The 19,289-nt window shown below is 43.6% G+C and overlaps 1 protein-coding gene across 1 annotated transcript in view; it reads left to right on the top strand.

Annotated features, from left to right (window-relative positions):
• LOC132589634 (uncharacterized) overlaps positions 1–9,697 on the top strand; it is a 40,318-nt gene extending 30,621 nt beyond the window's left edge. The window contains 1 exon segment of the mRNA XM_060262377.1: positions 9,401–9,697. Coding sequence (XP_060118360.1) covers positions 9,401–9,697 — 297 coding nt within the window.
• Positions 9,698–19,289: the final 9,592 nt, after the last annotated feature.

A 19,289-nucleotide genomic window follows, 5' to 3' on the forward strand; every position in this document is an offset into this window, starting at 1 on the left:
AGATCAAAGGGGGCAGAGGAGGATTATGTAAGCTGCTTTGGTTCCCCCCCCCACACACACACACACTGTGGAGAAAGACTGTCCTTTTCCTATGTAGAGGCTACAGGGAGGAAGAAGGTGATGGATAGCTGAAGTCAGAGGTTCAGATAAAGGGAAGGAGATAAGGTTGCCAACTCCTGGAGATTTAAGGGGTGGAGCCTGGAGAGGACGGGGTTTGCAGAGGGGTGGGACCTCAGACTGCTACAATGCCATTTCTTTCTGGGAAACCACTGTTGCCAATCTTCAGGTGAGGTGGAGAAACAAAGCTGCACTTCCATGTGAAGAAAAGTCTAAGATGTGCTTCTTAAAGCTATAGACATTTACAAACACTACAAACTTGGAACATATATCTTTAACAAATCAGCCAGCATTCATTTATACCAAACAGAACAATATTCGGGAGAAGGACAAATCACCTATACTGGTATTTAAATGTCCATAAAACAGATAGCAAGGAGCCCTGTGGCGCAGTGTGGTAGGCTGCAGTACTGCAGTCCAAGCTCTGCTCATGACCATAATTATGTGTGTCATGCTTCCAATGTAGAGCAAGGGACAGGGACATAAAATTCCATAGACAGTCCATAGTGCATGTGGCATGTCCTTTCATAGTTAATCTATAACCAGTAGTAGGATGGACATATTAACTGGTCTATAAACAGAAATTACAAGCCAAACATGATCCACACTTAAAAGTTCCATTAAGTTCTGGTTGTCCAGGACCTACTGCATTTATCAATATATTGCTAAGATTTTTAGTTCTTTTATAACCTATTCTCAGAGTGTCCTGGCAACCTGGTGTAAGCCAAAATGCCCTCAAAACTGAGGTTGGGGAATTGTCAGGTGGGCACCTGGCTTAATCAGGATCTTTTATCTATATATACAGGATTCCACGTGCAGAAATTAATGCTTAAATTTATCAAGGACTCTAATTAAGTAAAACGATTAAAAATTATTCCAGAAAAATATAGGCATACATAAAAGGCAATGTGCTCATGAAACATACATACAGTCCTAGGAAAAATAGAGACAGATATAGAGACAACACATGGATAGACAAACAGGGTGATAATTACTGATCGTGGTCTTCAAGAAAGGCTCCAATGGTGACGAAAGAGGACGGGGGAAATGGGACCCTCAACTGTGGCCAGAATCGGGGATGGATCTAGATAGCGGAACTGGGGTACAGCTAGATGCACACATGAGTGGAGCTGGGTCAGAGGTTAAATAGACTACCTTGGACCCTCAGGGAATGGGAGGTACAGGGGTGGATGACAGGTGGTCAGCTGGTACATGACCTCAGAAAAGGGGAGGCTCTGCAGTGACCATAAGGGCTGGACTAGTGCAGTAGCCAATAGCCAGTTAATTGGCAACCCCTGATTGGATGCTCATAGCTAGCCAATGAGCGGACTTGGCCTTAGTTACCTGATTGGCTGTCCAGGTAACAATGGGCCAAGGGGGAGGCTCCAGGATGACTGTTGGGGAAAAGAATGGGGGAAATTACTGGGTGGAGGTGTGCTTAAGACTATTAAACTTATCTAAAAAGGTTTACACAAAGGAACTTGGCTCGCTGAAGATGGTCTGCCTCTTCTTCAGTCTTCTCTTGGCACCAGTCTTTGTCTTGAGTTCCGTTAGACAAAGGCTTAGGCAGTCTGGCAGGATCCATGCCTAAGATAAGCTTGATTGCCTTATGCAGAAGTTGAAGCAGCTGTTGGATACGTGAGTCTCTTGCTTTGCTGTAATGGAGTCAGGAAAACAAGATGGATTCTGGTGGTGTTAGCCTTTGGTTCATGGAAACAGGCTGGACACTGTTTGCCTGTACAGTTCATGGTGGCGTGGCTTCTTCCACTGCAGCGGCCAAGACTGGGCAAGCAAGGAGCAGCTGGAAGTTTGTCTGTAGTTCAGGCTAACACCCATCCAGAGATGTAGAATGCTGCTGCAAAACTGAGGCTTATAGTATCCACATAAGCCTTAGAAACCATGGGCAAAGTCCACTTCTTAGAGCAGATGTATGCGAGTCAAAACTCCAGGCACCCTGGCAACCATACTGGTGAGCACAATGTCCATGTGTATGAAAAGTAGGGCTTTTTCTTACACTGGGATCCCTTGAACAATATGCCAGTACTTTTTAATCATACGTTGAATAGAATAGGAGAGAGGAGAGAACTGGAAAGTACACATTATACTTGGGATTCCTTTCCTCTGCTGTTTGTATACAAATAAATCCCTGCAATTCACATTGTTAGCCCTAGTCCTCGCTCTATTTATGATTCTGTCCAGATATCCTCGCTCCTTTAATTGACTAGACAAGATATTACTCTCTATCCAGAAATCTTGTACCAAAGTAGAATTCCTCTTGATCCTAAGAAATTGACTGAAGGGTAAATTTTGTCTCAAGTGTGCAAGATGGTGGGAGGAGTAATGTAAGAGGGTGCTTTTATCTGTAGGTTTCCTGAACTTTTTGACTGCCAGTTTTTTTTTTTAGTCCTACATATAATAATATTCAGAAAAACCATACTGTCTCTATCAGTTTTGTAAGTAAAAGTAGTGGAAGGGTGCTCAGTGTTCATCCAATCCAACCAATTCCTTACCACTTCTGCATCACCAAAAATTGCCAGCATGTCATCAACATAGCATTTAAAAACATGATCTTATTAAAGAATGGATTATATTCACTGTTAACAAAAAAGTTTTTCTCTAAATAAGCCATACATAAACATGCCAATGAAGGTGCAAAAGGACTGCCCATTGCAATTCCCTTAACTTGTAAGGGGAAAAAATCATCCTCAAATCTGAAGAAACTTTTTTCTAAAGTAAGGTCTGTCAATTCCATTAAGAAAAAAGTAGAGGTTGACATTTTATATATATATATATATATATATATATATATATATATATATATAAAGTTTTTTTAAAAAAAAGATAAAGCACCTGGACCTGCTGGTTTGACATTAACATTATATATATATATAATGTTAATGTCAGACCAGCAGGTCCAGGTGCTTTATCTTTTTTTAAAAAAACTTTATATTTTTTTATTGAAAGATAAGTCACATATACATATACAAGTCATGACAACAATGTTTCTTAATACAAAGGTAAAAGTCATCTTAACAGCAATATCATAAAACGGAAAAGTATATATACAACTGTATACTTGTTCATACAAATCTTACTCTAGAAGACAGAGTAAAATATTAAATCCTGAAAAATAAATATATACTGTATACTGCTAAATGAAATAAAATAAATTAAAATAACCCCAAATAAAAAAAAATCCTAGGGAAATTGGTTATGAATTATTATAGTAATATCATGAGTGACTCAGTATGAAAAAATGATACTCTTTGAAGAAATAATCAGGGTAGTAATATGTCTTTATAAACTTTATGTTTTGAAACAGAGTTAACATAAAGCCGATCATTGTCTAATTTATCAAGTTCAGGAAACCAAATGGCAATATAGTTAATGTACGCTTGGTAGGGATCAGATTGATCTAGACCAGCTAAGATCTTGTATATGACAATGTGGTCCCAGACTTTGAGAAGCCAAGAATCAAGAGATAAATTAATTGGGCTTTTCAAGCATTGGGCGATTACTGTCTTGGCAGCTGTTAAAAGTTTAATTAAATGGGATTTCTTTGTGGCGTTTATTTGTACATCAGACTAATTATTAAGTAGCACTAAGTTCGGGTTGTTAGGAATTATAATGTTGGTTAGGTTTGTGATCTGGGCTAGGATGAGGGTCCAAAAAGGTCTAATTTGGGAGCAATTCCACCAGCAGTGAATGTAAGATGCTTTGATACCACAGTTCCTCCAAGAAAAGGAGGAAACTTGAGGGGTAATGTGAGAAAGACGTTGGGGTGTATAGTACCATTGGGCCACTCATTTATAATTTTGTTGGGATGTGTTAATTATGTTTGAGTGTTGAGCTTCAGAAGACTATATGGAATCCCATTGGTCTGAAGTTAAGGTGACATTACAGTCCTTGTGCCATAGTCCGGAATAGGAGGGTAAGGAAAGTTCTGTTCTCAACAGGAGAATCTGGTATGTCCGAGAAATGAGACCTTTGTTTTAGAAGGACGGAGAATCAAATGTTCAAAGTCAATTGATGGTCGAGAAATGGCATCATATAATTTAGAGTCATGCAGTAAATGTCAGATTTGGAAGTACTCAAACCAAGGTGCTGAACTTGACTATTTCTTGTCTATTTGATCTTTTGGTAATAGTTTTTCTTTTGCTGCAGAGAAGTTCAAAGAGAAAGACTATTGGGGCCCATCTCCAGGTTAAATAAGAGGTAGGTACCTGAGCTGGGGAGAATCATTTATGGCCTATAAAAGTTGAAATAATGGATTGCCTTGGTGCTAAATGAAAGTGTTAATTTGAGGACTTGATCATGAACAGAGATGCCTGGAATGAAAGAATTTCTCACCATGTTTGCTAAGGGTTCTATAAGTAGAGCGAATAGCAGTTATGAGAGGGGGCATCCCTGATGGGTTCCTCTTGTAAGTGGAAATTTGGAAGTTTGTTGACCATTAATATGTAGTATAGCTGATGGACAAGAATACAGTATCTTAATAACTGTCATAAATTTAGACCCAAAGTCCATTTGAAGCAGTACCTGTTGTAAAAATAATGGCCCCACACTGTCAAAAGCCTTTTCAATACCCAAAGCTAAGATACAGGATTCATATGATTGGAATGTACAATATTGTATATTTAGGGTTTGTCTGGTATTGTCAGTGATATCTCGATTTGGAATGAAGCCTAGTTGTTAATATTGAGGTAAACAGTTTGTAAATGTTGTTGAGTAAGTATATGGGGTGATATGATTTAGTGTTAAAAGGGTCTTTTTTAGGAATAACCTTGGCTTGTGTCCATGAAGAAGGCATCTGACCGGACTCTATGATGAAGTCGCAGACTTCAGTAAAGCAAGGAATTAAGAGTGGGCAATTTTTTTTTATAAAATTCAGAGGGTAGCCCATCTCTACCTGGGGTTTTATTGGACTTAGCTTCTGTTATGACTTCATTTACCTCCAAAAAAGTAATAGGTGAGTTTAGGAAACCTTTATCTTTTTAAAGTTTTCATAGCATAATTTATTTTTTGTATTTTATAATTGATTCAGGATTCTTCTATATTCTGAAATAAATTATTCTATTGGTACCTCACATAGATACCTTCCCATTCCTTCCTCATCAATGGGTTCTTCTTTATACAGAATCTAAAATATTATTTTTTGTTTATTCATACATTTCTTGTTCTGCATAAACTATTTGATTGCCTTTCCTAATCTCAGGTATCCTTTGTTTTACTCTTTCTTTTCTTAAGCAGTGAGCTAAATATCTTCTAGGCTTATTTGCAGATTCAAAATGTTTTTGTTTTAAAATTTTTCATTTTTTCTGCATTTCTTCTATGTCTAATGAATCCAATTGATTTTTAAATTGTGTCATCTATTTTAAATTATTTTTGTTGCCTGTAGATTTGTGGTTTTGCTCTGTTTTCATTTTATTTGTTGTTTTTACAGAATCTTGTTTTCCCTTCTTTTCTGCTGCTTTTGCCAATAAAGTTCCTCTGATGTAAGCCTTGCTAGCCTCCCATATTGTTGTCACAAAAATTCCAGTTGTGTTCTTAATATTAAAATATTCCATCAAGTCCTTTTTACATTTTTGTATCACTTCATCTTGTAATAATAGTTTATCATTTCCATCTTCTTTCAGTCTTGCTTTCAGCTTTATAGCTTAATTCTATTAGAATATGGTCCACTAATGTCTTTGGTAAAATCTCTGCTTTCTCAACTTTTGCAATTAGAGTTTCAGATATTCAAAATGTTTCCATCCTTTAGTATGATTAGTATCTGTCAGAAAAATATGTATAATCTCTTTCAGCCGAATGTAGTGTTAGCCAGATATCTTCCAGTTCTAAAATTTCCATATATTAAAAAAAAATTGGGAAGTTTGTCACCAGTATTTTTAAAATACAGATTTTATCTTTTTAAGGGTCTAATACCCCATTTATATCTCTTGAAAATCTTGAAAATCTGATAATTTTTTATTAAAATGTTCCCAAAAATTTTTTTTATGTATTGTTGGGTCATATATTGATATCAATGTCCATACTGTTCTTTCTGGTAGTTTAATCTCCAACAACAAATACTTTCCATTTTTGGACTTCTAATTCTTAAAAAAACTTTCAGACTCTGATTATTAATATATATTGCCACACTTTTTTTTCAATTTCACAGATGTAATGTACACTTTACCCAATCTTTTATAATCTGTTCTTGTTCTTTTTGGGTGCATAATATATCTGCTTTCAATTTCTTCAGTTGATTGAAGAGTGAATTTAATCCCTTGAAGTTCACAGAAATTATTTTAATTTCATTCATTTTTTCCCCCTAGCAGAAAGGGAACTTTGATGGCTGAGCAGAAGCCCCAGATTCATATTCAATTAGTGTATCTCTGGATGCTTTGGGACTAACAGGGAGGATTCCAAATCTTTCCCAAAGTATATGACTGGCCATTGTTGGAATCAGAATTGCAAGGCACTTGAAGGAAGCAAATTACATTTATTTTTAGTTAATATAAAAGAAGAAAGGTTATTTTGATATTTACAAGATGGAACTATATATTCTAGCAGAGATATTGAGGTCACTGAAACAACAACCTTTGCTATGTTATGTATTTGCTGTGTTCAATGTTCACTGTTAGTAGGTCTGAGCTTGAAGCATGCTTCCATTACTCTCCAGAATCCTGATGCCTGCATTCCGATTGGCCATTCTCTTAGAACCGGCCAATCGGGATGTGAGGCATTTCTTCCAGAAAATGCAAATGAAGGATCCTGGAGAGACCAACAGGAGAGATTGCTGCCAACTTAAGGAGGCGGGTTTAACTCAGCCACAGTGTATATATTGAGTGAAGTGGCTTATGCTGTTTGTGACTGTTTCTTCTTGAATAAACCGTTGCTGCTTACTTAGAGCTGACTGAACTAATTTTATTTCAGACCTGGTATCTTATTATATTCTCTTTGCTTTGCGGAAGTTCAATATATGATCATGCTGTGACTTTCCCAGTTCCCTTTTTAATTAGAGTCTTTCCCTGTTTTTGGAGCCCTGCTAGCATCTGTGAAAATGACTATGTAGCCTTTTGGATATAATTATCTTCTTTGTAATCAAAAACTGGATAAAGGAGCATCTTAGCTGTAATAATCTAACTCAGAAAGACAATGTTAAAAGAAGGTCCAGCCACAAGCCATACACCTCAGTGGAAGGAACCCTCCAGGTAAGCCCAAAAGGACAGTCTGCTTTCTCCCACCCTGGGTTATACAACCCGAAGATTGATCCTGCCAGACCCCTAATCCCAATAAGGGGGGTATTATCTGGTCCTCCCCTGGCTGCGTAAGATATACAACCACACAAAACTGCCAGAATTAAAGTGACCAACCTTTAACAGCACCCCCCTGTAGCCAATTCCACAATTCACTGACATGCTATGCAGGGTAGACGAAAATACACACCAAAATTCCTGCCAATCAGCTGGGAATCAAAAAATTCCTACATGGCCCCTCAGACCATGAGACGTCCAGCAAACGCCTACATAACCATCAAGGTGGGAGGGAGGGTCAATTGCCAGACGGAGACTGGCAAGAGTGGAGAAGTGGCTGCTGCTAAAACAGCAAGCTCCGCCCCTCCCATAATCACAAGCCCAAATGGACCTGCTTGTCTTCCTTCCTTCCTCACAGGGAAGCAAATGAGTCCCTCTGGCCTCACAGCCAAGGCTGCTGGCCAGTTGGGACAAAATGTGACTACTTTTTGTGGCTTTATTGCTCCGGAATATTTTGCATTTTCATTTATATGAAAATCAAATAGTCTACTACTATCAAACTTTAATCAAAATTAACGAATTACAGGAATATTCATTAGTTAGTTGACCAGAATAGGCATATATAAATAGGGGATCCACTAGGCCTCAGGAGTCACATTTCCCCCTATATCTTCTACCCCATTGTTTCTTCTTCCTTCCCAAAGTATAGTTCATAGCGTCTCCCTTTTTGCTGCTTCCTTCTCTTATTCCCTCCCACTGTAATGCATGACATCCTAACCTCTAGATTACATTACTGCCCAATGTTTAAATTGTTTTTAATATATTTTTGTATGTATTTTAACTCTAGTTTTAGTTTTGATGTGCTTTTGTTGGTTTTCACAGTTTTTAAGATGTGATTTCATTATGCATGCTTGAAATTTGTTAACCCATTTGGTAGCCTTGATGCCAGCCTCCCCCTTACCCACTTGGATGAGGGCTTCTCAGTAAAGTGTTCTCTTAAGAGAGCGCAGGACGCAATGAGGTTTCACTTCCCCCTCTCTTCCAATTCCAGAAGAGGGGGAAGTGAAACCTCATTGCGTCCTGCGCTCTCTTAAGAGAACACTTTACTGTGTTCTCCTCTGAGTGCACTGGAGGGCAGAAGGTGGCCTGCCCTGCCTGGGGCACTGCACACCTTAGGGCCGGCCCTGGTCCTAGGCTTGAGAGTCCCCAGGTCCAGGCAGGGGATCCCTTGGCTTTTCAGGCTCCTTTCTGCCACCAGCCAGCTGGCCAGCAGAGGGAAGCCTGCCCCAACAGCTACAATGTGCCATTAGATTTCAGGCAGGTTCAGAAGCTTGCAACTGCTTCTGTTTTAGAAAGTGTGTGTGCCTTTAAATCTCAGTGAGACTGAAGCTGCATGGGTGGGGGGGTGAGCAGGAACAGCCATATGTGTGTGTGAGAGAGGAAGCCAGAGAAACCTATCCCTCTGTTAGTTTTGCATTCCTTTCAGAAGCTGTTTGCCACAGTAAAAGGAACAGTCAAGAGCTAACTAGAACCTGAATATGAGATAGAGGAAAACTTCACGCCCTCGATCTCGCTCTCCTTAAATTGGTTGAAATACAGCAGATTGTTACATCTAGCAACTCCAGTGAGTAAAGCTATCTATTCTATTGCCTCAGGGATATCACAAAAGTACAAACATGCATACTGTTTATTTTGGCTGCTTTATGAGTGTGAGTATGTGTTCGTGTGTGAGTTCACTTTAATTTTAGTGGGAATGCGGGAGCTGTGGAACCATTTGATTGCAAAAAAGAGGAGGAAATGAAGACTGTATTCAAAGAAACTGCACTGCTGTTTTTTATGTATTTATTTTTAGGGAATGGAAAAGTCTCCTGGCTCCACCCCAAAGTCTCCCAGCTCCACTCCCCAAAGACCCCGGATATTTCCTGAGTGGAACCTGGCAACCCTGACACAAAGATGGCGGCGACGGCAGAGCTTGGGTGCTAGAGCTCCCTTAAAAATTCCCAGAAACAGCTTAAAACAACTGGTTTGCACGCCCAAACATCAAGTGCAACCAACAAGATATCCTACCTGGAGCAGGAGAGACTGACGTGAGTGCCGGGGGTCCCGCGGAGCTGCCGGAGCTGCTGCCGGCTTGCGGGGCGAGGCGAGGCCTGGGAGCGAGTGCGGAGGAAGTTGAGACGCCGGGCTGGGCTGCGGAGTGGAGAACGGAGCAGAGCGGCTGGGACGCCCACGCCCAATACAGCCGGTGGCGTGCGGTGGACGAGCAGAGAGACCGAGTGGAGAGACCGGGCGAGGGAGTGTGCAGAGGCAGGCGAGCGACCGGAGACCTCGCAATCACGTGACGTGAGCGCCAAGTGAGGGCGCGGCCAGGGCGACTGACAGTGGCGACGGGGGCTGCTACCGACGGAGGGAAGCCTGAGGTGGTGGCCCCGAGGCCACCAGCCACTTTAGCGGTTTGTGGGTCCTTGACTGGACTGGTCAATTTCCATAAGAAAACCTGTGGAGCCCTGAAGCGTGACTGGGAGGCACGGAGGGGTTTACCTCCCTGGGCCTGCCAGGTTGCGCTAGGGGTATTGGCCGAGAACTCATGGACCCTATTGCACATTACATCCCACCCCGACTGCTGTCCTAGTGTAGCACATGTTGTGCTATAAACCTGATGCCTGCACTCACTCTCGCACTTTATCCACCCAGCACCTTAGCACTTACTCAAGCACTTTACCTACTCAAGCACTTTACCTACTTACCTGCTCAGCACATACCCAGCACTTACTACAGACCACTAATTGGAAAATTTTTATTATTAATATTAATTAATTAATTGGATCTCTTTTAGTCGATTGATTAGTAAATTGAAGTTATTTATATATTTATTCTGGACTGTAAATTTTGTTAAAATTCTAGCTCATTAACTGGGAAGATTGTTTAGAGTATTATTTTGTTAGTGACGCTGGAATTGAAGTTATTGGGTTTTTAACTAATCAATTTGAAGGAGTATTGTGGGAGGGCTTTCTATATTAATTAATTAAATCAGGGAATAGGTAGTGGGTCTGTAACTGGGTAGGGTGCGAATCAACTGTAGGTTGGGAGAACCTGGGGGGGAGGTGAAGCTGTCCAGTACTAGTAAGATCACCCCGGGCATAGGCACGGATGCTTGGCCCAGGGATTCCAGTGCTCTTGGGGAGGAGAAGGTATGACGGTGGGAATAGACAGAGGTGTAAGAGAAGGGGACGGAGACAATATGGTGCTCGGCTCCCTTCCAGTCTACTTCCCATCCCAACGGTGACAGGTAGTGGGGCCAAGAGGAATAGCCTGTCTCCGTCATTGGTGTTATGCAACGCCAGGTCCGTAAATAATAAGACCACGACCCTCAGGGAGTTCCTGCTCCGGCAGGACGTGGACCTGGCTTGCATGACCGAGACCTGGTGCGAGATGGGGAGACAGTGGCTCTTTCCCAGATGACCCCCCCAGGTTACTCGGTCTTTCACCAATCACGGAATAGCGGGCGGGGGGGAGGAGTGGCATTATTCATACGGGAGGGTTACTCTTTCCGGGCTCTCCCGGGCCCAAAGATTGAGGGCATTGAATGTGCCGGTCTGGCGTGGGATGTCGGAGAGGGGTTGGCGATCTGGCAGGTGTACCGTCCGCCTAACGCACCGGCCAGCGCCTTACCATCCCTGATGGAGGCTGTGGCGGGCTGGGCGTTGGAGTACCCAGGGCTTATGGTCCTGGGTGATTTCAATGTCCATGCCGACGACTCGGCCTCCACTCAGGCGATGGACCTAGTGTCTTCCATGGCGACACTGGGACTCTCTCAATTTGTTACGACACCCACGCACCAGGCCGGGCACATGTTAGACCTGATCTTTGCGTCCGGGATTTTGGTGAACGATATCGCGGTAGAAGCGGTACCATGGTCGGATCACCTAGCCCTCAAGGCCCGTGTGGGGATGCCACCCCAACCCTGTATGGGCGGAGAGCCTATTTTGGCTCGCCCCCGGAGCCTGATGGACCCTGAACGGTTCCAAATGGCACTGGGGGACCCCTGGCCCCCTGGCGATTCCCTCGATGACCTGGTGGAGGCCTGGCAAGGCCGGCTAACCAGGGCCATCGACGAGATCGCACCTCGACGTCCTCTGCGCCCTCGCAGGAGGCTGGCTCCATGGTATACCCTGGAGCTACGCCGGCTGAAACAGGGGCTCAGACGACTAGAGAGGCAGTGGCGGCATACTCGGGATGAAGCGACGAGAACATCTTATAGAACGTTTATGAAGTCTTATGAGATGGCAGTCAAGGCCGCAAAGAGAGATTACTTTGCAGCCAAGATTGCATCTGCAAATCCGCGCCCGGCACAATTATTTAGAATAATTGGAGACCTTACTACATTGCCTCAAGGCAAACCAAATGTTAGGGAATTAGAGATTGGCTGTGAGGCTTTTGCGAAATATTTTGCAGATAAAATCACGTCGCTCCGCCAAGACCTGCCTATCACATTGGATGCAGTACGGGAACTTGAGGCTCCACGCCTGTCTTCGGGTTTGGAGTTGGGTCGGTTTGACCTGCTCAGCCTGGAGGAAGTCGACGGAATTCTCTCTGTTGCGCGCCCAACAACTTGCGATTTGGACCCTTGCCCCTCCTGGCTGATTAAAGCTTGCCAGAGGGAGCTTAGATGTCCTTTACGGGACATAATAAATAGATCCCTCTCGGAGGGGCGTTTTCCATCACCTCTGAAAGAGGCCTTGGTCCGCCCCCTCCTGAAAAAATGTACAGCAGATCCGGCCGAATTGGCAAATTACCGACCGGTTTCTAATTTACCGTTTTTAGGTAAAATTATTGAGAGGGCAGTGGCGCTGCAACTACAGGGTTTTCTGGATGACGCTTCCATCCTAGACCCTTGCCAGTCCGGCTTTCGCCCGGGCCACGGGACGGAGACAGTGCTGGTCGCCTTGGCAGATGACCTCCAGTGGCAACTGGATCGAGGTGGCGTGGCGGTGCTGATGTTGTTGGACCTGTCGGCAGCGTTCGACACGGTCGACCATCAGCTACTGACCCGCCGCCTCGCCGACATAGGGGTCAGGGGGCTGGCCTTACAATGGCTTTCCTCCTTCCTCAAAGGTCGGGGACAAAGGGTGGCAATTGGGGGTGAGCTCTCCCGGAGGCGCACACTAGATTGTGGGGTGCCTCAGGGAGCAGTTCTCTCCCCGATGTTATTTAACATCTACATGCGCCCCCTTGCCCAGATTGCCCGGAGTTTTGGACTGGGTTGTCATCAATATGCGGATGACACCCAGCTCTATCTGCTAATGGATGGCCGGCCTGACTGCGTCCCAGTGAATTTAGACCAGGCACTGCAGGCCGTGGCAACTTGGCTTAGGCTGAGTGGGTTGAAGCTGAACCCGACAAAGACAGAGGTCCTTTGCGTGGGGCGCGGCGCTCTGGGAAGGGAAATACCTCTCCCGGTTTTTGACGGTGCGCCGCTGAAAGCGGCGGGCCGGGTCTAGAGCCTGGGAGTCCTACTGGAGCCTTCACTATCAATGGAGGCCCAGGTAGCGGCCACTGCCAAGTCGGCATTTTTCCACGTGAAGCGGGCAAGGCAGCTGGCTCCTTTCCTGGAGCGCCGGGACCTGGCAACAGTGATCCACGCGACGGTCACCTCAAGACTAGACTACTGCAATGCCCTCTACATGGGGCTGCCTTTGTGTCGAACCCGGAAGCTGCAGCTAGTGCAGAACGCAGCGGCCAGGCTGTTATTAGGACTCCCGAAATGGGAGCATATACAGCCGGGGCTGCGTGAACTGCACTGGCTGCCAGTTACATACCGGGTCCGATACAAAGTGCTGGTTATCACCTTTAAAGCCCTATATGGCCAAGGACCTGCCTACCTGAGGGACCGTCTCTCCCCATATGAGCCCCAAAGAGCACTGAGGTCAGCAGGGAAGAACACGCTGACTATCCCTGGGCCAAAGGAGGCAAAATTACAGAGTACACGGGCACGGGCCTTCTCTGTTATAGCCCCGTGCCTTTGGAATCAACTTCCGGAGGAGGTACGGGCCCTGCGGAATTTGGACCAATTCCGCAGGGCCTGTAAGACCATCCTTTTCAAGCAGGCTTTTGTAGACGTTGATAGGATGGCTGTTTAATCCACCAATGATTTATCTAGTGACCCCTGCCATAATATAAGTGTACAGAATAACATCAGGAAGATCACCGCCGTTTAAATTATGGAATGACCCAGACATTCGAACTGGTTTTAGATTGTTGTTTTAAATTAATGTATAATTTCAATGTTGTTTTAAATTACCTTATATTGTATATTCTATATTGTATAATTTTATTGAACTGTTGTTAGCCGCCCTGAGCCTGCCTAGGCGGGGAGGGCGGGATATAAATAAAATTTATTATTATTATTATTATTATTAGGGTCCCCAAAGGTTGCATAACTGTCTATTTTCTGTCAGTGTGGCCCCAATCCATTGATTTAAGTATCTGCAGATGGTAGTGCGCCTTTCATTCAGATTTCTAGCTTTCTCTCCAATTAGTGAAGTGGGCCTTTCTGCCCTCATAAGGACTGATTTGAAATAAAACATAAAATCTTTTGGTGCAAATGTCCAATAAATAAATAAATATTTTATTTTAGTTTTAATTTTTTGCAACCCTCTAGAATAACATCCCTATTCCCAGACCTTTCACTCACAAAACCCAGCTTTGACTTAGATTCTAGGAATTATATTGTTCATTCTTATGTCTGTTATGTTCTTGGCAGTTGTTTCAGCTTACCAATAAAAGTTAAATAAAAGCCAAACCCTAGAAAGGGGATAGATTTTTATCTATGTACAACTCACACCAAAATACACTTGCAGGCAGATCCACTGATAACAGGGATAGCAGAGGAGTCATTCAGCCATTGCAAGTTCTGACACATATTTATGTGAATGCAGTACACAGAGTGCTTCTTTAAAAATAATCTTATCAAGACAACGATTTACAACAAGAAATGACTAAACATAAACTGAAGAACATTTTACAAATGCACTTTTTGTAAGTTATTATAAATCAGCTATAGAAACTATGTGCCTTATTTTGCTATTATACAAAAGTATTCCACTTATGGGTGAAAGTGTTTCTGAATGATATCCCTTCTATAGCTCTAATACATTTTTTCAGTTATAACATTACATATCTATATTTTATTTTCACATTCTGTAATGGAGGGTACAGAAAATATACTCCTGGATTTTGCATAATATATTTGAGCTGTAACAATAATACCAGAAATAAGTTAATAGAAATCGCCAACATATCAATGGTAACAAAATTTTTTAACCTGTTCACACAAACAAACCCGCGCACACAGCCACCCACACACAGACCCCATTTTGTCATGGGATTCAGGGGCCAAGGTGATCCAAAGCAATCTCAAAAAACCAACAGTTTTATTCTTTCTCTTAAGATTGAATAAAATTACACAAAACAGCATACAAGCTTTCAGGTTCTCCAGGACTATTTTAATTTATTTTAAAATTCCCATGCCACCTCTTCAGAGAACCTGCTCAAGATGGATTTTTCATTTGGCTAGATATTTTTTAAAAAGAAGGGAGGGGGAAAAGATGCCTCAGGTTTGATGTTAAACTTCTTGACTGCACAAGTTTGAAGATCTAAAATGGTGGTGTGCTGAGAAAGTATTAGATTTTATCTTTTGCCTGAGGAGGAATGCTAGTTCCAACTGAAAATACTGAAGTTGGGGTTGCCGGGTCTGACTCAGGGAATATTTAGGGATTTGGGGGGTGGAGCCAGGAGACTTTCCCATACCTTAAATAAATAAATAAATAAATAAATAAAAAATACAGCAGTGCAGTTCCTCTGAATGCAGTCTTCATTTCCTCATTTTCTTTTTTGCTTGCTCTGGCAGTTGCACTTCGACTAAATGAAAGTGAAAATGTCATGACCTCACAAGCCCCCTTGTCAGGGTCTAAGAGCATTTCCAAGCATGTTTTTTTTAAAGAGACTCTCTCTCTCTCTCTCTCTCTCTCTCTCTCTCTCTCTCAAAACAGCCAAAATAAACAGAGTTTGCAAGCCATCACTTTTATGATCTCTCTGGGGCAATTTACTCATTGGAGTAGCTGAATGTAACAGTCTGCTATATTTCAACCATCTTATTCAGACTGGAACAGGAAAGGAGAGCAGCTTAGGGAGTAGAGTTTTCCTCCATCCTCCATGTTCTAGCTAATTCTTTCCTATGCTTTTTACTCAGGGTCGGCCCTGCAACTAGGCAAACTAGGTGATTGCCTAGGGTTCTGATCTTCTGGGGTCATCAAATTGGATGCCCCCACTTGACTCAGTGATATCACACCACTGCGCAGTCCATGGGTGGTGTGTGTGACAATGGGGTTTGCTACTGCTGTCCCGCTTTGCTTTCTTCCTAAACTGCAGTGGCAGAGAGAGCCAGCAGGCAGCAGCACATATGATCGGTCACCAGCTGGAGTTCTCAACTTGGAAGGGCACTCATGAACCAGTGCAGGTGGCAGAAGAAATCAGTGGACCTCATGGAAATGGACCTGCACTGGCTTGGGCAGACTCTGGCCCCAGCTCATCCTGCCACAGCTCAGTCTGCTGGTGGGGACCTGGGGCCAAGCACGCCTTCCCACTGCTGCCACTTGGCCACCCAGGGCTCAGCAGCAGCAACAGCTATCCTGAGTGGCAGAAGCAGTTGGTGGGCCTGGTAGGAAGTGTACTGGTGCCACAATGCCTGTTGCGCACTGGCTTCGGTAGTTTCTGGCCCCAGCTCAGCCTGCCACTGCTTGGTCCCTGGGAGGAGGCCAGCAATGAGTCATAGTGGTGCCAGGTGAGTCTGCTGCATGGCAGAGGCCAGAGGGAAGCCAAGTGAGGAAGGACTTCACACCACTGCTCCAGCCCAGGAGGCAGGGAGTTCTGCCAGTGCAACTTGGAACACTGTGTGATTAGGATTTTGTTCCAGGGTTAAACAGAGTGTAACTGCAGGGCTTTCTTCACTCCTTCAAAAACTAATTGTAGCTAAAGTTATACCCTTCTCAGTCCTGGTTTAGGAGGGTGTAACTTTGCTCAGGATTGCTCCATTACATTTCTACAAAGAGGGGTAGTGCTCAAGCTTCAGCCCCTCCCATCTTGGAAACCTTGTCCACACTCCCACCAATGACAGAAATATGGCAGCTGGCTGTGGAGGTTACATGAAAAAAAAAGTGTTTTGTACATGTTCAGATTAGTGTAACTGTAATTCTGGGGCTGTGTATTGAAAACGGTATCAGAAATTTAATCCAAATTAAATCTGGTTTGCTTGACTTCATGTCCAGCGCTAATCCTTCTGATAAGAACCAAATGTTAGTTCTGCTTAGTATGTTTTGTGTCACTTGGTAAAGTTTGCTCATCCACAGCCATGACTTTTACCAGTATATTATGCAGTTGCATTTACTTAGTCGAGTGATCTGAATGGCAGGCACTTTGGCTGTCATGTTTTTGTTTTACCTATGATCCATTTTAAGCCCTGTTCTCACATTACAGGGTGGTGGGACTGCCACTTCCCCATCAGTCCTCTCCCACTGCTTGTGGTATAGTTCAGAGGGAAGGATCACCCAGGAAGAACCACGCCAGCATCAAAATCTCATCAAGATGTGGGCATAGCCTTCATGTGATTGCGGTCATGTCATCCTCTACCTTTTGTGTTTACTACATTTTAGGAAGTAGTGGGAAGGAAATAAGGTAGGAGCAGCAATTCTCCTACTGCTATAGTGCCAATATGTAAGGTTATAATATTGGAGGGGGAGGTCAGGATTATGTGGATTGGGGGGATGAGTTGCAGAGCCTTCTGTGACAGATATGGTCTTAGATGTGACCTTCTAGGCATCTTAAACAGTATGATTTGACATAAATCCATGTGACAGTATCTGAGACTGAACCTTGGAAACCCCTGTTAGCATTTTGAAGATGTATTTCCATATCTTTAAGTAACAGTGCTGGGAAAAAAGGATGAAAAATGATGTAGTTAAGGTTTAAATGACAAATTTGTGTTGGTCCCTGTAATGCTAAGCATAGAATAATGTCTCCCTCCTCATTGTGCATTGGTGTGAGACCACCGAAGCAAATTGCCCAAAAATGCTGCCCAAGCAATTTGACCAACAATTGTTGACCACCCAACAATGCTGCAAGATAGACTACTTGCTTTGACAACTATATCAACTGAACACGCTGACGCTTCAGCACTTGACCTGAACGAGCTGGTGACAAAATCTGCAAAGGAAAAGGCCAGTAAAATGAAATTTTGATGTGCCTGAAATGGAAATATTCAAGAGACATAAATTGTAACATTACAATCCACTGGATTATTCAAAATGATTTGTAATTTGTGTGCTAAAACTGTTTTCTGTTTGAGAAAGAAAATGAAGGATTGTTATATTACTTGTTCTCCCAATTATTTTTAAAAAGTAGCAATTTCAAGTTGGTTTCTTTGGGGGGGGGGGTTTGGTGTGTGTGTGTGTGTTGTGTACCTGGAAGTCATGTCAACCTCTTGTGACTGACCTCTACCGAGGACCTGGAGGATATTCAGAGAGGAGGCTGAATAGAGGCTGCCATCCCACCTTTGTTATTTCAATGAGGTCTCCCATCCAAGTACTTGCCAGAGTTGGCCCAATTCAGTTTCTGAGATCTGACAATATCAGGTTTGCCTGGGCTATACAAATCAGGGAGCAACGTAAACCTTTTTGCTTTTCATTGTTCCCACAATTCATATGTTTTTGAAAACTGGTTATCGGGGCGGGGGGGACCAGAAGTTAGCCTTGCCTAGGATGCCAGACAGTCTAGGTCCAGCCCTGATTTTACTATAGAAACAACTTCTGAAGTGAATGCAAAACAGAGGGACTCTGCTCTCCGCCTTTTTCACAGCTTTACCCACTCATGGCTCTGCCTGCTCACCTCACTCCCTGCTTTTCTGCTGCTGAGATTTAAAAGCACACACAATATTTTAAAACACAGTTGCAAGCATGCTGAGGTCTAAAGGCATATGGTGGCTTTTGAAGCAGGGCTTTCCCCTGCCAGCCAGCTGCCTTGTGGTGGGGAAGAGCCTGCAATACTGGGGGATCCCCTGTTGGGACAGGGGACTGGCAAGCCTAATTGACATCAATGATTGACACCCACTCAAAAATAGCAGCCTAGTATTTTTATATTCTTTTACAGTTAGCATATATCAAATCTTGCAAGCTGACAAAATAAATACACATTGACTGAGTCCAGTGGCAATGTGCTGCCCCAGAAGTGAGCCGGCAGAAACTGGAGCGCCCTGGAATTAGGCTTGCTAATCCACAGGTCCCAGCAGGGGTTCTCCTGCTTTCCCAGGCCATTTCCCATTCCCAGTCAGCTGGCTGGTGGGGGGAAGCCCCGCTCCCACAGCCACCATGAGCCGCCCTGAGCCTGCCTTTGGTGGGGGAGGGCGGGATACAAAAAATAAATGTACCTTACCTTACCTTACCATGTGCCTTTCCACCTCTGGAGGCTTCAGACTCCACTTGGAAAGGCTTCCTCTTGGGATGGTGCGTCTGTGTCTTTAAGGCCGAATCAGGGCTGGGGGTGGGGACAGGCAGAACAACATGGCTGCTCCCAGTAGCTGTGAAAGCAGCCCAGACCCTCTGTTGGTTACACAATCTTTTCAGAGGTTGTTTGCATAGGAAAGGTAAACTTGAACCTGTGGTTAGTTTGAAGAAGTTGGAAGTTCAGCAATTTGTGAGTAGAGATGCCAATCCCCAGGTGGGAGCAAGCCCTCCCCTGCTTCAGAGTAATCAGAAATGGGGGCAGGGAGGAGGGAAACTTCTGCTGGGAATTATTCCCTATGGAGATCAATTGCCATAGGATATCATGGAATTATATCTGGGAATTCTGCTGGGATTGATTCCCTATGGAGATCAATTGCTA

Source organism: Heteronotia binoei, chromosome 21, assembly GCF_032191835.1.
Source record: "Heteronotia binoei isolate CCM8104 ecotype False Entrance Well chromosome 21, APGP_CSIRO_Hbin_v1, whole genome shotgun sequence".
NCBI lineage: Eukaryota > Metazoa > Chordata > Lepidosauria > Squamata > Gekkonidae > Heteronotia > Heteronotia binoei.